The sequence below is a fragment of the Penicillium paradoxum genome (assembly GCF_028828445.1).
Source record: "Penicillium paradoxum strain IBT 22861 chromosome Unknown utg000004l_segment0_segment0, whole genome shotgun sequence".
NCBI lineage: Eukaryota > Fungi > Ascomycota > Eurotiomycetes > Eurotiales > Aspergillaceae > Penicillium > Penicillium paradoxum.
In genome coordinates this window covers 976234-997251 of record NW_026643182.1, presented here as the reverse complement: position 1 = coordinate 997251, position 21018 = coordinate 976234, and the positions used below count along the sequence as shown (strand labels likewise).

The 21018-nt window shown below is 49.8% G+C and overlaps 8 protein-coding genes across 8 annotated transcripts; 6 read left to right on the top strand and 2 right to left on the bottom strand.

Annotated features, from left to right (window-relative positions):
• Positions 1 to 904: 904 nt before the first annotated feature.
• N7457_004120 (uncharacterized protein) lies at positions 905 to 1704 on the bottom strand (the record flags this gene model as incomplete). The annotated part of the gene is made up of 2 exons (XM_057175165.1): positions 905 to 1387; positions 1438 to 1704. 2 exons carry the CDS (start codon positions 1702 to 1704, stop codon positions 905 to 907), a joined length of 750 nt encoding a protein of 249 aa, XP_057032212.1.
• A 1945-nt stretch (positions 1705 to 3649) lies between these two features.
• N7457_004119 (uncharacterized protein) lies at positions 3650 to 4979 on the top strand (the record flags this gene model as incomplete). The annotated part of the gene is made up of 4 exons (XM_057175164.1): positions 3650 to 3691; positions 3744 to 4420; positions 4477 to 4524; positions 4586 to 4979. 4 exons carry the CDS (start codon positions 3650 to 3652, stop codon positions 4977 to 4979), a joined length of 1161 nt encoding a protein of 386 aa, XP_057032211.1.
• A 620-nt stretch (positions 4980 to 5599) lies between these two features.
• On the top strand, positions 5600 to 7713 carry N7457_004118 (gamma-glutamyltransferase; the record flags this gene model as incomplete). The annotated part of the gene is made up of 6 exons (XM_057175163.1): positions 5600 to 5849; positions 6006 to 6165; positions 6216 to 6798; positions 6995 to 7016; positions 7104 to 7211; positions 7280 to 7713. The coding sequence occupies 6 exons, from the start codon at positions 5600 to 5602 to the stop codon at positions 7711 to 7713; spliced, it is 1557 nt and encodes a 518-aa protein (XP_057032210.1).
• A 595-nt stretch (positions 7714 to 8308) lies between these two features.
• On the top strand, positions 8309 to 9796 carry N7457_004117 (uncharacterized protein; the record flags this gene model as incomplete). The annotated part of the gene is made up of 1 exon (XM_057175162.1): positions 8309 to 9796. The coding sequence occupies one exon, from the start codon at positions 8309 to 8311 to the stop codon at positions 9794 to 9796; it is 1488 nt and encodes a 495-aa protein (XP_057032209.1).
• Positions 9797 to 9909: 113 nt separating this feature from the next.
• Positions 9910 to 10977, top strand: N7457_004116 (putative pre-mRNA splicing factor; the record flags this gene model as incomplete). The annotated part of the gene is made up of 1 exon (XM_057175161.1): positions 9910 to 10977. One exon carries the CDS (start codon positions 9910 to 9912, stop codon positions 10975 to 10977), a length of 1068 nt encoding a protein of 355 aa, XP_057032208.1.
• A 631-nt stretch (positions 10978 to 11608) lies between these two features.
• Positions 11609 to 14116, top strand: N7457_004115 (uncharacterized protein; the record flags this gene model as incomplete). The annotated part of the gene is made up of 1 exon (XM_057175160.1): positions 11609 to 14116. The coding sequence occupies one exon, from the start codon at positions 11609 to 11611 to the stop codon at positions 14114 to 14116; it is 2508 nt and encodes an 835-aa protein (XP_057032207.1).
• A 4585-nt stretch (positions 14117 to 18701) lies between these two features.
• On the top strand, positions 18702 to 19988 carry gprC (the record flags this gene model as incomplete). Its single annotated transcript, XM_057175159.1, has 1 exon — positions 18702 to 19988. One exon carries the CDS (start codon positions 18702 to 18704, stop codon positions 19986 to 19988), a length of 1287 nt encoding a protein of 428 aa, XP_057032206.1.
• Positions 19989 to 20445: 457 nt separating this feature from the next.
• Positions 20446 to 20940, bottom strand: N7457_004113 (GNAT family N-acetyltransferase; the record flags this gene model as incomplete). The annotated part of the gene is made up of 1 exon (XM_057175158.1): positions 20446 to 20940. The coding sequence occupies one exon, from the start codon at positions 20938 to 20940 to the stop codon at positions 20446 to 20448; it is 495 nt and encodes a 164-aa protein (XP_057032205.1).
• Between the last annotated feature and the right edge of the window lie 78 nt (positions 20941 to 21018).

Here is a 21018-nt window from a genome sequence, read left to right as displayed (position 1 = left end):
CCAGACCAGAGGGCCCCCCTAGGGCTCCCAGCAAAGAGCGGACTTTGGACACCTGCATATTTATGGAGTACTCCTGAGCTAATGAAATTGACATTTTTCGTTCTCATCGTCCCTGCGCAGGGAAGAATAAACACGCTTTAGCTTGGTGACATGGCCTAGATTCGAGCGGCTGCTAAATCTGATGATATTGAGAGGCCCGTCACCCTCCTCGGTGTATTAAAAAAATGACCAGGGAAATTCAGAAGGGGAAACAGTTTCCTTGCTCCACTGGGCGATAGCAAGTAACTCATTCTCTATCGTTGAATGTCATTTCAATCATCGAGTCCCTATGGTACAGGACTTTTCGTGGAAGCGGCCAAAAGCACGCCAAATACTGTAGGCTTTTCCTGACCATGAATGGGATATAAAGACACCGATTGATTCGAACCCGCCTCATGCAATAGCGAAGGCAAGTATATCAATCACTCTGGTTGATGCTGCTAATTGATGTGAGATCTTCTTTCCAGAGTGGTAATTTGACCATGTGGTTGTTAGATGATCGACTCCGAGATTTAGATTCTCTACTTCCAAATGGTTTGCGAATTGACAACCTCATGCATCAAGTCTCCGAGGCAGATTATGAACATGACATGTTCAGCGTTGTTGATATCCCACTTCATTATGCCGCGGAAAGAGGCCTATTCGACTATAAAATTGCTGGTTGAGAGGGTTGTAGAATATATATATCCATGGGATATTTTGAGATGTTTCATGTAATTAAAGGGGTACACATTGAGCGTCCACATGCGCGAATAGATAAGGAAAGCTGGGTATAGACACATGGAAGCAGAATTTGACAGAATTAATGCGTTCTAATAAGAATTTGGACGAAAGAAAGGACTGAAGGTCAACTTCAAATGGAGCATCACTCACGAGGTGACGAATCAGTCCCGAGGAATGATGTCGGTTCTAGCTCATGGCGCTGGTATTGATTGGAGTCTGCCTCGAAGATAGGCTTGGAACCACCCATTTCCAGAATATTATTCGACCCATCTGCCTCCACGATGGGGTGCGATGCGTCTGCTTCCACGAGTGGATTCAAGGCAGCCCGTTGACTCCAAGGGCGGGAGCCGACTTCACCTAGTGGCTGTGGTTTGTTTCCATCTGTCGATTTTCCTTCTTCTAACCTCTGAGCGAGATGTCCAGACAATAGACAAAACCCAAGAAGGCTGCCGTATATTCCAATGCAGAAGAAAATTTCCAAAAAGGATGTCGCAGTGGCTGAGTCGTACTGTCCTTTGTCGTCCCAGTCCCATACTCTCGCAAACCAGCGAATATTATCAACCGCCCGCATGAAATTGAGCACGGAGAAGATGGTACTACTGCAAAGCAGAGCAAGAGCAGGTTTCTGTCCATAGAGTCAATCGTGCTTCGTGATACGAGCTGGTTCTGACTTACCTTTATGATTGATCCACTTTTCATTGCTCTGACGAACACATATATGGCCAGTGCTGTAACCTCCCACGAGGCTACCCAGTAGACAACGTCCAATGTAATTGTTATGGCCTCGTAGACTCTTATCAGCTCATATATTCCAAAGCTGAAGACAATCCATATCACAAAGTCGGCAACACTTAAAACGACGATGATCCCCATAATGACCCAGTGGAAGATCCTGAGTGCAGTCGGCGGTCTGCCTCCGCGTGCGGTCATTCCCAAAGTCATATGGATAAGTCGATAGAAGGTGGCGAATAACAGACATATAGCCGCATACATGAAGAAAAAGCAAATGACTTGATAAACCGAGCCCAACATGGCCACCGGGCCGCTGATAAGACTTGTGATGGCCAACACAAGGTACCAGATGTAATACCTACGAGAAAGGGATTGCAATCAGCGCTGCGCTCGCAACGGATGTGTCCTTTGGGTGAAGATCTGACGACACCCTGATGAGTACTCACCAAACCCACGCCCAAATAGCAGCCATAACCAACCATATTGGTATGATCTTCCAGTCAACACCTCTCTGTCGACGCATTACCAGAACGGCGGAACAGGCCAAAAGTGAACTGACCACCATGCAGTCTAGCACGATGAGTGCAATGATCACTTTTAACGAGTTCGCGAAATAATTGACTGGGAGTACTTGCACCATCTTCACAGAGCTTCAAGGAGCAAGAGAGAACATCTAAAGTGCGACGTGTGCGGAGGATCATGAGTGTTCAATATATTCGCCAAGCTTTGGAGCGAGCCTCGTGGCTGACGGCAGACAGGAAGGCTAGGGCATTCTTGTTGATCCTCTTGGTTGGCCAGTTGTTGGATATTTCGGTGGGTACGGAATACAGCAGGCTGTTAGCTTGATTCGTGATGGGTCCATGTTTATCACCTGTGATCGGGCCTCTTTAAACGCATATCTCGATTTTGGCCCCCAGCCTTGCGCGGAATGCAGAATCAGGGTTTTGGTATGGCATCGGATTATTGAATATGGCGATGCTTTTCTTGCATAAAGCCCCTGAAGTTTTGATTGTAAATATTTTTATTAAGAAATTTGAAGTAGAAAGCGGGTTTGACAGTAAGCAGTCTTGGTCTCCGAGTTGAGACGCGGGAGGCGTAAAAGTGATCGACACGCCCGCTCAGCCTTGGAGGCGAAACATGTCGAGAACCGAGTTTGCATTGCCCTGTCGTGTCAAACCACATTGGGGTGCGCGTATGACGTAGGATATTGTCGGTTTTATTGCCAAGTTAATAGACTGGTGTGCACATCTATACCGCTGAATCGGGATTCTTAAAGTACCATCCTAACAATATTAGGCTCATTATCCGGGGTATCCATATTCAGTGTCTCCCCCATCACATAGTAGATCATGATTTATTCATACAGTGTTCCTAGATAGTGATATTCTTTAAGCGAGGTGCATCCCAAATCTGCGGAGGTCTATAGATTGTTGTTTATAGTCACGACTCCCCACTGTGCAGCGGTTTGAACCCTAACTCCGAGTGCCTTGAATCCATTTCAGTTCCTAGGTGACTATCACAAGCCTAATCATCCTCCTCGCCGCCGTCAACCGTGGTTCTTTGCATTAAAACGCGTTGAAGGAAGCGTGGAACACCGAATAATCCCACAAGTCTTCCGAGCTTCCCTTGGATATGGTGAGATGGCTGTCTACGGGACTACGATATAGGGAGTAATTTCAACCCCGTACTCCGAATGTATAAATGGACCTAGGTAACTGAGGCCCGGTGAAAGGCCGAGGCTGCCTGTATAATTTCCGTTTTGCTTTTTTCAAGGCCCAAAGTGGTTACATAAGCACCAATGGCCCTACCTGGAGCCCCGGAGCGTCGGCGCCTCCAGGTACCCGCGAAGGACACTGTCGCTGCCCAATCAGGCCCTGTCATGGGCAGATCCCCCAGAAAGGGACCGAGGTCGGCATGCGGATCGAATTGATCCGAGATATGACTTGGGCTGAGGCTTGTGGAATTTTTTTTTTTTTTCATGTTTCTTGCTTATTCTCGGGTCCTCCAGATTCTGTTCCTAAATGGCAGCTGCCATCAATGCCATCGCGTCGCAGCCATACTAAGTCGCGGAAGGGGTGTTTGGAGTGTAAACGGAGACACGTGAAGGTCAGTCCGATGAAGTTCACTTCACCAATCTCACCAATCGGGGCAAAATATGAACGGTGTGCCGGGATGGATTCTGCCTGAGATGATCTTGGTGGACTGGGATACCCCACCATTTGAGACCGATATTCTAACGCAATACTCAGTGCAACGAAGGCATGCCTAAATGTACCCTGTGCAAGAAACGAAGATTGGAGTGCAACTATCCTTCCCAAAATGACGATGAGGATAGTCCTGTAGCCTTATCCTCTGCCCAGGATGGTACAGAGAGCGGCACTGTGACCCCAGCAGAGTATTCACAGGCAACACGCTTGCTTGAGACCAGATTATTCCACCAGTGGATGACTTCGACGCATCACACTCTGTCGCAAGATGGATTGTCAGCGCACCACCTGTCCATGATCATCCCTCGCATGGCCTCGTCTTGTGCATATTTGCTCGACAGTATTCACGCGCTGTCAGCCTTACACTTGGCGTCGATAGAACCTGAGAATCGGGCTTCATGGCTGGACGCTGCTGTACGATATCAGGGCCAGACATGTGCTGGTCTGGGTAAAATTCTTCCCGCCATCTCCGAATCGGATTATGAACCAGCATTTGTCACTTCTATCTTCATTATGCTTTTTGCCATGGGTGTCCGAGTATTATCTCTCGACAGTCGACCACTAGACCCGCTTTCAGTGGTTCTTGAGTCGCGCACATTGATGTCCGGTCCTGCCATGCTTTTCTGTCGACTAAATCAAGGTGGGATTGAAGCACAGTTGGATGGCTGGCTGTGCGCCCCCGATACACAAGAACGCCTCGAGACCGGGGAAGCTAGTCAGTATGGGACCCACCCTCTCCGATTCATTCATACAGAGCTTTTAACAACATAAACAGCGGTGGGGTCCCCGTAGAGAACACAGAGATTTTATTCAACCTCCACGAGTATGTTCTGGTGAAGTGTGGATGCCGTGTGTAGTGTTTGTGAAGCTGACCACTAGAGCAGAAACATAATGATGTCGTTGGCTCGACTGCGTTCAATGATTGACACAATGAAAGGACCGGATCAACCGATTTACCAAGTAACCTGGCAGCAGCTACATCAGGCGATCGAGCCTTGGCCCAGAATTGGACCATACGGCGGTCCCATCGCATGGCCCTTGTTCCTCGATGACAGATTTTCCTCGTTGCTTCAGAACGGCGACTGGATGGCGCGTGTCTTGTTCCTGCATTATGGTATAGCTATGCGTCTTATGTGCCATCGATGGTACGTACGCGACTGGGGTCGTCGCCTTGTCTTGGCTACGCTCGAACAACTGGACAATATTCCGCAGGAGTGGGAGGAAACCATTGCTTGGATTCGACTCGCTGCCGAAAGGGAGCTACAATTGCTACCATAAGCATTTCGGGTGCCGGTAGGACAAAATTCAGGGTTCAACATGTGTAATTAGTTAGATATTATGGTCAGGGGAAGGACTTTAATTCGTAAACCCATATTCAAGTGAAGATAAGAGGTCGCTCTTAGACGTCGGGGGCATCGAAAACGACTCCAATTTCCCCAACTTCAGTCACCCGCTTATCAGCGGGGTCAGCATCCATAGATGTCCCGTGGTATGGCCCTGTGATATTACTACACTAGAAGTGAATACACCGCTATATCTACTAAGAGACGGTGACAACGTTTAAAATGTTGCTCGGTCCTCTATCCCCGTTCTTCCATACCGGTTGCATTCGCCGAGCGACCTCGAGCCCGCCGATCCCACACGAAAGCGTCCAAAGCCAACACCGATGCCCTCCAACGGTGACATGCACCAACCCTGCCAGATCGCCCAAGATGTGGAGAAACAGGTAAAAGAGCTAACTGCTTCCCTTCTAGAGTAATTTCCCCTCGAAGGCATAATATTAATACATGATGGTGCCATAGCCCCCGTGGGCCTTGCCAGCCTTTTCTTCTTCTCCAAGCGCGACTCCCGTGGGAAGTTCCATAGCACAGAGAAATCGCTGGGAGAGCTTTCTCAAAATGTTCCAACCGATCAGACTCGGGCTTTTGGCGGTCTTGTCGCTGGTGTTGATTATCACTCATCTGCCCAAAGCAAACACTTCGCCTTTGGAATTATTCGAGCGGGATCCCCATCCGAATGCCGGTCATGGGTCGCATCATGGAGGAATCGAGCCTGGAAAATTGGGCGCTATTGCGAGCGAAAGCTCAGTGTGTTCCCGTCATGGATCCGATATTTTCAAGAAGGGCGGAAATGCCGCTGATGCTGTCAGTTTACCTTACATATACCGATATCTTGATTTAGGGGCTTATTTCTGAACTGACACACTGATGTAGCTAATTGCAACTCAATTTTGTATTGGTGTTGTTGGTAAGCTTGCATCGATTCGCTTAGTTCTTGGATATGGACATAGCTAATGGACCCTAGGGATGTATCACAGTGGAATTGGTGGCGGTGGCTTCATGCTCGTGAGATCAGCCAATGGGAGCTACGAATTTATCGATTTCCGAGAGACGGCTCCAGCTGCGGCCTTCGAGGATATGTATAAGAATAACGAGGACGCCTCAATTCATGGCGGGCTGGCGAGGTAAGACAGGTTTACGCAAGGGATGAAAGCCACGCTGACAAGCAAACTAGTGGAGTACCAGGAGAAGTGAGAGGGCTTGAGTACCTGCATAAGAACTATGGCTCTCTTCCATGGGCGACCCTTCTAGAGCCGGCGATTCAAACAGCCCATGATGGGTTCCCCGTCACGGAAGACCTGGTCAAATACATGGAATCTTCTGTTGGCAATGGCGAGGATTTCCTTTCCAAAGATCCTACATGGGCAATCGATTTCGCTCCGAATGGAACTCGTCTTGGGCTGGGCGATACGATCACTCGACGCCGGTATGCGGATACTCTTGCAGCGATTGCGAAGCGTGGCCCCGAAGCATTCTACTCCGGACCCATCGCGGAGACCATGATCGATGCGTTGCAGAGTGAAAATGGCACAATGACGCTTGATGATCTGAGCAATTATACCCTGGCTATTCGGGATATCACCCAGATTGACTACCGCGGCTACAAGGTTACGAGCACGTCGGCTCCGTCGAGTGGTATTGTTGCTCAGAGTATCTTGAAGATTGTCGGAACATACAACGATTTCTTCACGACTAAGGATTCCGTGAACTTGAGTACCCACCGGCTAGACGAGGCGATGCGATTCGCCTATGGTCAGGTAAGAGTGCTTTGATTTTGATTTATTTTTGGTCAGTTGGAGCTTACACGAATGCAGAGATCGAACCTGGGAGATCCCCTTTTCGTTGACGGAGTGTCGGAGTATGAGAAGGATATTCTGGACCAGTCGACAATTGATGAAATCCGATCTAGGATCTCGGATTTGCGGACACAGAATGTGTCTGCATATGATCCAGCCGGGCTGGAAAGCTTGGATACGTAAGTCCTAGGTGTCTTGTTGGATGATTCCTTGTCCGATGCCTGATTCCGTACCTTGCAGACCTGGAACTTCTCATATCGCTGCAGCCGATCACTCTGGTCTCGCCATTTCGGTAATTACCACGATCAATCTGCTCTTCGGCAGCCATGTCATGGTCCCAGAAACCGGTATCATCATGAACAACGAGATGAATGGTACGTCGAACGAGCTCATGTTTCGGCCACATTGTCGACTTACATCTCCACAGACTTCTCTATCCCAGGCTCATCGAACTCATTCGGATATATCCCCTCCGAGTCCAACTATGTTCGTCCTGGAAAACGCCCTCTCTCCTCTATAACGCCGGCGATAGTCGAACGTCCCGACGGCAAATTATTCTTGATTGCAGGATCCGCAGGAGGCAGTCGCATCATCACCGCTACAGTACAGAACATCATCCATTCTATTGACCAAGGACTTTCCGCTGCCGAAGCATTGGCCAGCCCTCGTCAACACGACCAGCTCGTGCCAAACCAAGTTAGCTTTGAGTACGCTTTCGATAACGCAACGGTTGCCGATATGAAATCTCGTGGCCACAATGTTACATGGGTTGCGCCAGGACAGAGTAGTGCCCAGCTTATTCGGGTCTTGCACAATGGGACATTCGATGCGGCCGGTGAGCCGAGACAGCTCAACTCGGCCGGGTATTCCGTATAAAAGGTATGTTGGGGGCAATGGATGCCGGAGTACATATATGTGCCATCTTAAATGTACATGAAGTGCAAGACCATCACATCACATACATCAGCTAGATCAGTGATTCCAATCACTTCTCAGCAGTCAAATGCCATTTCCACTTACACGCGTCCACGCGTAGATTGCTTATCAGGGTGGTCCGTGCTTTCGAGATTCCTTTTAGTACAGAGCTCAGTGGCTCCTTATTCTCCTGAAGACCCAGCTTGACATTGAAGGTTGGTCAAGTTAGCTCTTTTCAAAGATTGCAGTCTTTCTTCCATCAACACGACGCCTTGCCTTGTTACGCTTGTCTGCGATCGACCTCTCCCTGTCAAAGAGCACAAGAAAGCTTCCTTAGTATTTCTTTGAGAGTACATACCTCGCCTTTGATTCGTACAGGAGACTGATAGGTAGGGTTCATGTTCTTTGATGACTTTCTTTCTTTCACTAACCATAATCTCTTATTCCAGTTGTTCGCACCCCACTAAAGAAACCCCTCGATATGTTTACCAGACCTGCGAACTTCATTAACTTGTCGACCTAAACAAGCTCGCATCCACTGTGGTACCAAGCCAAGATGGCTTGTTCTAGCAATATTTCTATTGTTGTTCCTCTTCCTTCCTTCGACATCGACCCCCTCAAGAAGTTTGACGAAGACTTCTTTGACCGTGCCGTTGACACCATCCTGTCCGAGGAAGTGAGCATGGAAGAATCCCGAGAGGAGATGGATGACAATATCGGTATCTCTAGTCCCTTTGGGAATGATGGTACAGCCGACTCTTCTGCCTCCGCTGCCTGTCCCAAAGGAAAGAGCAAATCCAAGTCGCCTCATTTCGCTACACCTTCTACCAGTTCACCTACAAAGAGGAAGAAATCCAAGCCGAAGTCACCCGCTCAAACCATGAAGGACGTGTCAGTGCAGGACGAGAACCGTGATGATCAAATGGCAATTGATGATACGGAAATGACGGCTGAAGATAAGATCTTTGCCTCAATCGATATGGAGAAGCAGATGGAGGTGTTGCAATTCATCGCGGCACACCCCTTCATGGCGAATCAGGCCCGGCCTGTTGTGCGTTCGGCCAGGACGCAATTTACTGACGAAGTGCGCCAGATCGCTGGAAACGCTGGGCTAGATGATCCGAGTACCAATGACTTGATTGACCTTGTTCGCAAGACGTACCTTGAGGATCGAGGGATTACAGCAGCAGAAAACGTATCTACGTTTGGAGATGAAGTGGACGATGAGGAAGAGCCAAGCACCAAACCTTCACACCGCAAGCGACGCAAGAGCGACTCAGATCACTACGAAGAAAAGGAACACAAGAAAACCAAGAGGCGTCACTCAGATAAACATAGACGTCGTAGTGACGAGCCTGTGTCGCTTGATGATACAACCAAGGGAGTGGAGGCGCCAGTCTCAACCGAAGTTTCTACTGAAGTTCCCACTGAAGCCAAGGAAAATGGATCTGCCCAAGCGGATGCCCCTGAAACCCCGATGGGCTCCGTTCTGGACAGCCGCAATGAACCGTCAGCGATGGTTGACTTAACCGGATCATGGCCCGTGGACGAGCTCGTCGTTAAACCTCAAGCCAATCTACGTCAAAGTGAAGATATCGATGCTATCGGCGACCTGAAGAGCCTCAATGCGAGCAATGACGAGGAAGCTCAGCTTTCACGTCACTTGTTAGACGAAATGGCTTCAGCTTATGCCCCGAAGGTATCTATTCCCGAGAGCCCGCCTGTTAAATCAGAGCTGCAAGAACCGCAAGGGCAAAATGGACCGGACTCCCGTGACCATGACAAGAAACAAAAACACCACAAAGCCCGAAATCAGCGTAAACGTCAACGCCAACGCGAACGCAAAAAGGAATTCAACAAACAGCGCGCGAGCTTGAGCGCACAGACACAGACCCAAGGAAACCCTTTCGCCCAGGCAGCTGAAGAACAGACGCTGCCCTCTACTCCAACAAAACAGGCCCCCCAAAGCCCTAATGGAAGCGGACGGAGTTCCGTATTACCCGCGCTTGCTGCCGATCCAGCAAAGTGGGACTTGGATTTTTGAAGACCAATGATTTGCCAGGTATGACTCCAAGTGATGAGGTTCAGTCTAAGTATTTCGTGGGAGCCGGCAAGCCTCAACTCGTTCCAAGAAGCAAGCAAAAAAGGGCTCCCTGGATGTATGATACGTCTATTCCCCCAGAAACGCAACAGCTGTTAGAAAATTTCAATCTGCCCCCGGACTTCTTGTCATCAGATTCGTCCTTGAGTGATGCGCCCAGTCAATTCGATTCTGATTGGGATGATTTGTTTGATTCTCCGTCGCATCTTGCCATCATTCCATCGCCTCCTAAAGACAGCTACCATGTACCCCAATCTGAAAACTCTGTCCCCACAACACCTGTCAAACGCACCAATTTCCTTCATCCAGAACTGATTAAAGCCAAAGCCCCGAAACATTCTCCATATTTCCCACGTGTGCATGTTGGTCCTGAATCCTGCCTCCCATTTCCCCCAATCGATGCAGCCGGTTTTGGACTCATTCAAGAACAGCTTGCGCATGATCCTTTTCGTTTGCTCATCGCAACCATCTTTCTCAATCGTACCCGAGGTGGCGTTGCACTGCCTGTATTGTTCAAAGTCTTCGAACGATATCCGACAATCGAGGCGATGGCGGAGGCAGACCAACCAGAGCTCGTGTCGATGATCAATTGCCTGGGATTCCAAAATCAACGCGCGAGGAAATGCATTACACTCGCTCAAACATGGCTCTCAGAGCCCCCGAACAAAAGCAAAAGATATCGCAAACTTCACTACCCGCGCAAACTAGACGGTCGAAATGTTGGTTGTGAAGAATGCATTGATGAGGAAGACATGCGCGTAGCATGGGAGGTTGCACATTTACCCGGAGTTGGAGCTTATTCCCTTGATAGTTGGCGGATCTTCTGTCGCGATGAGCTGCGTGGAAAGGCGTCCGACTGGAAAGGCACAGATGCTACTGAAGCGGGGTTCGTGCCTGAATGGAAGTGTGTGTTGCCCTACGACAAGGAACTACGTGCCTATCTTACTTGGATGTGGCTGAAAGAAGGATGGGTTTGGGATTACAACACCGGCGATTTGACGGCTGCGAGCGAGAAGATGATGAGAGCTGCGCAAAGTGGCGGAGTCGCTCGTGAGGAAGAAGGAACCTGGGTGCTGGAGACGTCCCCCGTCAAGGCTGTGAATGGATTGCATGCACCAGATTGATTTTGGAGTGTTTGCCCTCAATGTACACGATACCCAAATACTGATATCCCTTGTAATACTGATATCCCTTGTATGAGACCAGAAGACTCCATGTTGGTGGTTGGGTACCTATGCCGTACACTCCGTACTCCGTACATCATCGTAGGCTGTAAAAAAGAGGCCATAAAGGTAGCTCCTACCTCAGGCAGTGGATGACGAGGCCGAGACTGTGAACCCCAAAAATCCGGCTGAACAGTGGCTTTTATAGGCATTGCGTAAGTATCTGGTCTTAGGCTTCCATGCAGCACAACACGTCAGTTGGCGAGGGGGGCCGAGCTTGTTCACCGCATAATCCCATAGTGCGCTTCTTTCCCTCCACTTCACCAATTTCATGCGCCGTACCTGAATGAGCTTATTCTCTGTTCTTTTTTTACTCTTTGCCAATTATTCCAGCGCGGAATGCCGGGTTGCTGCATATTCTGCCCGTGACTTTAAGCGACCAGAAACACCCGCCTTAAGCGCCTAGGGGAATTGGAGACAAAAATAGGATCACATTCCCCTCAGTGGCGGTGCGACAGTCTAGACGACATACGAGGTAATCGACGACCCGAATTCGCGAACGGGTGCACCTCGATCTTCGAACGAGTTCGCCATGTTTCCAGTTAGACTAAACCGAGACGATAGGAAGAAGTCGAAAACTCCCAAGCCGACCTCCAAGTCATCGACCCGCTCGTCAACCAAGGATCGTGACCTCGACTCTCCCACGGCTCGGTCCTCCTCAATATCATCCAATACCGCCCGTCAACGCCGGTCCTCGATGCCTGGCCTTGACACCACTCGGTCGGGAACAGCTTCGTTCCTCGAATCGAGAAGCAGTCTACCCTATCCCAATTTCTCGAAAGCTCACAGCAAGGAGGACGTTCGAAAAGCCAATATCCCCACGCCGGACCCGACCGATTTGACGGAACTCGATGAAGATGGGAAGACAAATGGCGCCGGCCATCACCGCACCGAAAATCACCATGCGCCTCCTAGTCCGCCCTTGACTGGCCTAGACCACGAGTCGGCGAGGAAGGACAGTGTTGTTAACGAGAATGACAAGGAGGATAAACCCAAGAAGAAAGCAAGCATCAGGATCAGAGCGGAGATTAACAGGTCCTCATCGAGTTTACGATCGAAGCGGGATGACAGCGACAAGTCCAAGTCCAGCAAGACTTCGAGAACAGAGACGCCTACAAGATCTAAAAGCACCAGGGAGGAGAGCGAACCGGCTCGCTCGTCAAGCCACAAGTCCAAACCAAAGATTTACGATGATATGAAACTACCCAAACGGTCGAGCCGCTCGACCATGTCCGCCTCACAGTCCAACGTCACACTTCGTGATATCGGCCCAGAGTCGCCCAATGGATCCGACGCGACATCCATTGCTCCCAATCAGCAGCATTCAGTACCACGAAAGCCCATGACCCCGCCCACCAAGCCTCCCTCCCGCACCCAGAACCGATCGTCTATGTCCCACCGCCGCCCTGCCAGCGATGAAGAATCGATCGATTTTGTGAAGCCTATGAACCCGAACGCGTTTGGAGCACCCCCACCGCCTCCACCTCCGCCTGAAATGCCCGCCACTATACCTCGTGTGGATTACTTGTTGAAAAATGGTGGACTGGATCATAAAGTCTCGAGGGCACTGCTGGCTGGCATCGGCCAGACTGATCCATTCTCGCAAGGACAAGCCCACTCCCGGGCTGTCGCTGGGAAAATCTTTGATCCATATAACCGCTTATTAGATGACTATCAGAAAGTCATGAGCAAGAATGGATCTCTTGCTGTGGCTACAGGATATCGATCCGTCGCCCGGCGTCTATTGGATCGTCTCGAAGCAGTATTCGCGCGCGATATCTCGTCTGAACCATGTAGTTGCCAGATTTGCGACCAAGCGGAGTTTGAGGATCGGCCGGATGGGGTGAGCTGGGGCGAGGTTCTGGAGCTCGTTTCTGGCCGAAGGGAGCTTCCGATGTGGCCTCCTTTCACGATGGCGCCAGCTACTGTCGATACCGGTGCACCAGGCGATGAGCATATCCCAATGCAAAAGCTTGACGTCGATGTTCCTGAAGAGTACCGTGAGCACTTCATCAGGCAATCGCGAAAGACAAAAGTCGCCGTCGACAAATGGCTTTACGAGCAGAACGACCCAGGCACTAGTGCTCCTAATGAAGTCGACGATGAAACATTGACCTTTGCTATGCTCACGCACCTCCACTCCCACCAACGCTCCTTATTCTGCTCTTTGCTCGGCATCAATTCTGCTACTCCTGTCCCACGATCCGGTGATGAAAAGCCCCGACCGAAGCCTTCTGCGCTTGTCTCATCGGCCTCGGCCATTCAGCGTCTTTACCGACTATCATCCCTCCCCCGCGACCCGGAGACTGCTATGTTTATGTTGAACAACCCCTCTCTCCACCACATTCTCGCCACCTTATCCGCTATCAGTGATGACGAGTGGGAGATTCTCATATCTGGCCGATTCGACGGGTTCCTTCGCAGCGGCGCGGAAGACACAGGTCCCTCTGTTGCTACATCTGGCTCTCGCTGGGGAAGTCGCTCCAACACACCCTTGGGTGCTGGAGGTATTTCCCGAGGACCGACTCCCAGTTACATGGATGGCAGCTTCCGACCACCAAGCCAGGCAACCAGCGGACTATCCTACTCAGCCTCTTTTGGCGCCCCGATCGCCTTGGACGAGGAAACAGAAATCGCTGCATTGGCTGAAGTCGAGCGTGACATCTTCCTAGGCATGGAAGCCCTCGAAGATGCATTCGAAGCCCTGCACTGCAAAGCCGAAGTTATCCGCCGCGCGCTCCGCGAACGGAGCGCCGGTCTCTCAGTCGCAAACCAAACCCGCCGAGGCTCCCACGTCGAAGCACGTCTAGGCACGCCATTCTCTGGTGTCGGCACATGGGAAAGTGGCGGCGAAGACGACTTCCTCCTTGACGACGATCGCTCTCTTGCACCAGACGATTCAGCAAGTAACATCAGCTCGAACCGCCGCCGCCGGCCGAAGAGGCGTACGGAGCGTCGCACACCCGCACCAGTGGAGGAAGAAGACGAGGAAGACGACGGCATCGGTCGCCGTGATTCCCGCCACTCTCGACGGAGATAAACCGGGACTAGCGGAAGGGAATAATTCATGCGACATGTTTCTTACGTGAAAATCATTGGGGGGAAAGGGCTTTTCTTCATTTCATGCATGGGAAATGGATATACTGTTGCTGCACGCAATAGCTTGACGAACTCATGATACCCCCACCATTTGTCTTGTCATCTTGGATGTTTCTCAGTGATTTCTTTGCATTGTTTCTTTTTCTTGTTATCGGCCCAGTGGCCTTTTTATATTTGTTTTGATGATTGATGAATGCCATGAGCTTCCTTCCCGTTCACCTAGTTGTGGGCTTGGGCTATGATACAAGAATGATTTAGCATCATGCAGCGCTTTGATTTGTTCATATTGTGGAATAAGAGAGACCAGCATCTAGCTATTAGGCTGTACTATTGCTATCACCCTCTGACTTTGCCTTTTTGATCTTATGAGTCGTGGAGACTGGTGCTACTAGCCTCGTCTTTTGCAGAAAGAGTGGACAATGCTCTGAAGGCTCGCGTCTTGCAAGCATCTTGTCACACCATTCCGTTGATATCACTCTGTGCATTGCGCACAGTCTTGTGCCCGCGCGTCACCAGTCAATATTGGATAGCTATCACGACAACATTCCTGCAGAGATGAGCATATCTAGCATGGACTGCTGGGCTGCACGGGGCAGGCTAATACCAGAGACCATACCAGAACAGCCTGGACACATTATTCACATGGAATCTAGGCCACGGAGGCAGCCGATACCAAAGCTTGAGCTCGGCGTAACAGAAGACGGCACGGCGTATAATAACCGAGCAAGGTCCTCCACTTCGAGCAAAAGTCCTTTGAACAAGAGCTGCCCTTCCATTTCTCCATATATCCCGCTCTTGTAGGATGCAATATATCCATATTCCCAATGCTACATCAACCATGCATGTCTGAAACCTGCAGCACGATCATGACTCGCCGACAGCGACCCCTTTGAGCTACTTCGAGGCGGACCCCATGTGATTGTGTTTGAGGACCTTCCTTCTCGGATGGAGTATGTGACAGTCTAGATATTGAAATTCCTTGTGACGACAAAGATAGACACGAAAATAATCCCTTATTTCCTTTCAAAATCTCACCTCAATTCAAGCATCCGCCTAAGCAAAAATCGGAACAGCAGCCGGCCGATCAGTGGGAAGAACCGGATTCACAGGCTTATTCTGGAACTGTACTCCGTCCATATGGCCAGAGCGAAGTCTTGACCTGTAGCGTAAAAGCCCATTGGCTAGGATGTCCGAATTCTTGCATATGCCATCAACCAGACCCACCATAGCTACGAGCATTACTCCATAGTGTTATCAGGAAATGCAGATCTTGGACGCATTCACCATGGACAAAAGCAACACGTCCTTCGTCTAGCAGCTGTTTCTGAGCGAGCCCCGCTCTAGACCAACATAGCCAGTCATTCTGCCGCCCCCATGGACCTCGGCATCGTGATAGCTGCTTTTCGAGTCAATGACTATCGAGAGTGTAGCGTGCCGCTAATTTTCCACTACAGCTCATTCCCCCTGGAACTTACGCCAGTTTAGACATCGACACTGATTCCAACATCCAGAATCCGGTTAAAATCACATGCTGCCAGGCAAGTGGAGATTACCCACAGCTGAAGACCAGGGTATGCAGTTTCAAAACGTCCTACAGCAACCTGGGACCGGAGTGCTCATTCAGGGGGTCGTCTGGTTAGACGTTAGAGTCTGTTCCATGCACAACATAGCTTTCGGCGTCCGGAGACTGTGTTTCACAATGTATATGTCGAGAGGACTGCGAAAGAACGATGGGGCGATCACATGAAATGCGGATTAGCAAAAGTACCATGGGGAGTGGTTTCATTATACGGGGCACGCTATCCAAGGGACTATTTCTTTTTAGCTACATATTCACAAGGTCAAATCTCCGTGCGGAGTGCGGGATACGAAGTACTCCTTGCCTGATTGCGAATAAGCGACTTGCCGGGGTGGGAAATTTCGAGATCAGGGATCGGCCATCGACCATTGAACGGACAGATTTGGGGGTATAATTTTCCGCAAACAAGTCCCTTGCCGATGCTGAATCGATTTATGCGAGGATAAATATTTGTATTTTCTATCAAAATTGGGAGGATTAAAATGGAGTGAAGTTTACCACGAAGTATTGTCGCTTGCTATAAGCGTACAAACTTCTAGAAGGTGGAACACGGGGTAATCCATGGCTTAGCTGACCTATCTCACGATGAACATCTTGGACACAGGCTGATCGCATGACGATATGGTCTTATGAATACCCCCAATAAAAAAGAGGAATCCCGAGAGATCGTATAACTCCATCTCCAAATTTGCCGCTCCAATATGAGAAGTGGCTGCCGCTTCCGCACTGGGCAAATTGCGCTTAGATGGGGTATGGGCGAACTAGGCTATATACCATTCCGTACTCTATATCGTATCCATAAATTCGTCTATGTCATAGTAAAAAGAACATAGTCAAGTGGCGAAAGAAGGTTCAGGGACATGAGTTTGACGTCGCCGGTAGGTGTTATTAGGACAGCTATCTTCAATGTTTTAGGGGGTTAAGCTTTAAACTCTTTCTAATAGGGTGCCAATCGGTGCCAATCGGCGTCAATCTCTTTGATCTTCGACTCTGAGCCCAGGAAGATAGCCGGTGGAATTCGGATCGGCGCCGAGCGGGCCAAGAGCCAAAGGCAAATGTGTGGATAATACGGAGTAGATGAAACAGGGCGTGAGCTGAGCTTACTCGCCCTAACTAGTGGCAAAAAGTAATTGATATCCGATCATTCCATACTCTAGAAGGCCATGGAACATCTGACAGCTCGGTCGAACTGTCGAATGAACTGTCGAATGTGCTACATTCATGCAATATAAAAGCTCGGCTGCTTCCGATTTACCCCTGACGAATCTGAGACATCTCCAAACTGCTCACCCGCTTTGTGTCGGGGCAGACCTTCTCACAAGATCGCTGCTAGCGGCTCAAGGTCGCCGTGCGTAATAATCCTTTGGTTTCCGATGGTTGATCTCCAGGGCTCTAGGGCCAATCCCCACTTGGAACTCCGCTAGCTCGGAGTCTGTCCGGGCATGGGCTGCCCTCCGGCTCATGATAAATGCAACTCTCAGTAAGGAGGTCTGACGAGAGGCTGCAGCTCGCGTGATGTTCAATGATCACTTATTGATCCTTCTATCTTATGTGCAGACAAAGTGATGGGAAATGGGAATGACCGCCTACCTTCGGGGCCAAGTTGCAAAAGAAGAACAACGCCCTGTGACTCCACGGAAAACCTGGAGAATTGATTTGTGGACGGGGGATGTCCAGGTGGACCGAAGCTTAACCCGACCCAATCGCAGGGCCAAGAGAGTTGAATGTCCACTCCTCCGTACTGCTCAATGCATCATTGTAACCACAGCGATCAACACGTTTCGGTATAGCGTATATGCAGGACGTCAGACATGGCGTTCTATTTGCAATGCCGGTCAACCGGAGACCTTCTCATGCGGGGAATGCTTCCTGCTTGGATCCGATAGTGCGCCTTGAATGTCCACGTTTTTTTTTCCTTGCATTTTTCTTGCCTTTCTTTGATCTGAACGAACACACTAACACAGTCTAGCCTCGCCGATCGGCCTAAAAGACTTCCAGGCGAGCCAAAAGAGTGTGGATAAGGCAAAAGCACACTCCGTACTCCGTAGATGTTTTCCAAAGCCCATGGGCGCCCCCATCCTGCTCTAGTGCCCCAGAATCATTGCCCCTGCAGCGAACGTACGATTGAGGCGATCCGAGCCCCCTATCAAGGAACCAGCTTGTGCTTTGGCCTTGGACACTAGATCTAGACACCGTGGCAAGGCTTGGTGGATCTGGAAATGAGGGAAATGGGCTTTGCTTTTTCTATGGATTGTTCCCAGGCAGTTCCCCTGATTTAGTGCCCTTTTAGGTAACCTGAGACTATGGGCTTGTGCGTCGTAAACGTAAGTCATCTAACTAAACTTCGCCGTTATTATCTCACATCGCGTGGCAATGCCCGTCGCCTACTTGGTCCATTTGGGCTAAACTTGAGCTAAATAGGCTAAGCTGGAGAACAATACTCCGTCGACGTTGTATACAGGGATTCACGGGCTCGGGGCTGCGAAAGTACAAAATACCATGAAGATCACTCCCCTTCAGGTGTCCGTATTCCCCCAATGCTATTGACGCACGAGAGGAATGGTTCAATTATCATTCCATTATCTCGGCCTATGAGATTCTAAGTTCGATCTGTCCCCGTACAACTTAGTGTGGCGCTGGGGTCTTTCTTCTCTCGTTGCATCTGCTTCTTGCAGTCGTGTTTCTTTTTTGACTGTAACCTCTGACCCTCGGCTTGATCCTTTGTCTCCTTTTCACGACTGGTGACCAATTGCAGAGGTATAATATAACGTTGATAACTTATTACCCATTCACTGGCACTTGTATTGGGTTTATATATCTCCATTGTCCGGCCTTCATCGGATCGTGGTCAGTGACGCTGGAGACGTCACTTCGCCACCTCCACACCCACCTTGGACCAGGCAATGATAACGACCGTTTACAAAAATTCCATCAAGACATTGCAAAAATGTCGACGCTCATTCTCATGGGCTTAATGCCCAGAGATAATGAGCACTCATTGGTCGCGCGATTGACCAACTTCGCGGAGCTTGATATCGACCCTCTCCCAGTATCTCACCGACGAGGGTTAATAGCGATTTCCGTCATGGCTCTTTTTTCCCTCATCGCAACTGCGGTGCTTCTTGGATTCATCACCTATCGACTATTCTTCTGGCGTGGCAGCTATTCACGATACATTGGTTACAACCAGTACATCATCTTGATCTATAACCTAGTCCTGGCAGATTTCCTACAGTCGCTTGCATTCATTCTTTGTCTAAGATGGATTTTGACAGATGAAATTACATCCGGCAGCGCCGCATGCTTCCTCCAAGGACTGTGGCTGCAACTTGGAGATCCCAGCAGTGGTCTGTTCGTGTTGGCCATTGCCTTCCACACATTCCTTTTGGTTGTCTGGGGGCATAAAATGAGCTACAAAGTGTTCGTCTGCTTTGTTGTCGGTATCTGGGGCGTTGTGGTTTTGATGGTGATCATTCCATTGGCAATCCACGGCAGCAACGTCTTCGTGCCAGCAGGGGCCTGGTGCTGGATCAGCCAGGAATACGAAGCGACTCGTCTCTGGACTCACTACATTTGGATTTTCATCGCCGAATTCGGGACAGTGCTTCTTTACGCCATCATGTACCTTCAGCTTCGCCGACATATTGCAGCCTCTGCCATCCTCGGCAGTCCCCAGCTGCAAAGTCTTCAGCGTCTCCGACGCGTTGTCGGATACATGACCATATACCCAATCGTCTACGTCACTCTATCGCTCCCTCTTGCAGCAGGTCGTATGGCCTCGGCCAATCGTGATGAACCCAGTATTACATTCTTCTGCTGTGCCGGAGCTATCATCACTAGCTCCGGGTTGGTTGATGTCATCCTTTATACCCTCACCCGCCGCAACCTGATCATCGACTCGGAGCCGAGTCAGGACAACTCTTACAACAAATTCACCAGCAGCAGAGGGAGGCGAGCAGACAATATAACCACCATCACTGCAGATCCACACAAGCGCAAAATTGGTGGTTCTTTCAATGATGATCTCGACCGCCACGGCTCGACCGAACAAATTGTGTCCCCCACCGCACGAGGGCAACAACCCCATGACCATGAACTGGCCCCGATCGGAAAAGTGTACCAACATACTACCATTGAGATTACGAGTGAGCCTGCTTACCCCGATGAGGAGTCCAGCGGGCGTTCCAGCAAAGAGAATTTCCCAGAACGGCCGGCTCCTGTAGCATGGAGATGAATCAGTCTATGACCCTTCCGTTTTTGTCTTTTATATACCTCCGAGCCATCCGCGTTTACCACTTATAATCTTTTTCCTTTGTTAATGTGGTATGACCTAGACTCTGTCATTGTTCCACTCATTTCCCCACGATCTTGTCACTACTTTGATGTCTCCTTTCCTCTCTCCTCACCAACATACCTCTCCATGGTCCCATTCCTACCCCCCTCTCTGATGACGGAGCCCATGTATATACTTTGAAAAGGACGGAAAGTCCTCTAGACGAATCACAGTGATTCTAATGTATTTAATCGAAATACAGATACCAATTTCAGAAAAAGAATCCCTCTTCTCCTCCCCTCTAGTTGCGGGGATCGTGCTGCGGCCCGTTGATATATAGTGGCCCCCAAGTCTAACAGCGGGGGGGGGCCAGGGATTATAAACCAAAAGAAACTCCCCAGCACTCGTATCAACTCCTCTATTCAAGCCTCTTACGAAAATAAACCCGTTCGAACCCCTCCTCGATCAGCGTCCCCTCGTTCTCAAACCCTAATCGCCCATAGTACCCAATGTTCTCAACCATCTTCACATTCGTGTACAATGTAACGCTGTGCAGATCCTGCTTGAGCGCTTCCTTCTCCACATAACTGATCATGTAGGATCCATACCCCCGACCCTGGATGGTCGGATCCACCACCGCGTTCTCGATTTTAAGCGAGTTGGTGCGATCCTCTCGGTGGTAGGCGATCGAGCCGACCGCCCGTTCGCTATCTCTCAGGACGAGAATGGTATAGTGTTTCATCATTTCGGCCCAGTCTGCTGTCATGGGCGCTGGGCGCTTGCCAATGCGCTCAATGTATTTCGAATACGCAGCGTCGACCATGGCTTTGATGGTTGGGATATCTTCGATAGTGGCGTTTTGGAAGGTGAGCTGTCTATCTGCCAGAGAGCTGGAAGAAGGCTTTGTGACCATGTTTGAGAGGCGATGAAAAAAAGAAGATTCGGATAGCGGACTCATCAACGCATCTGATGTATAATTGGGAGAGAATAT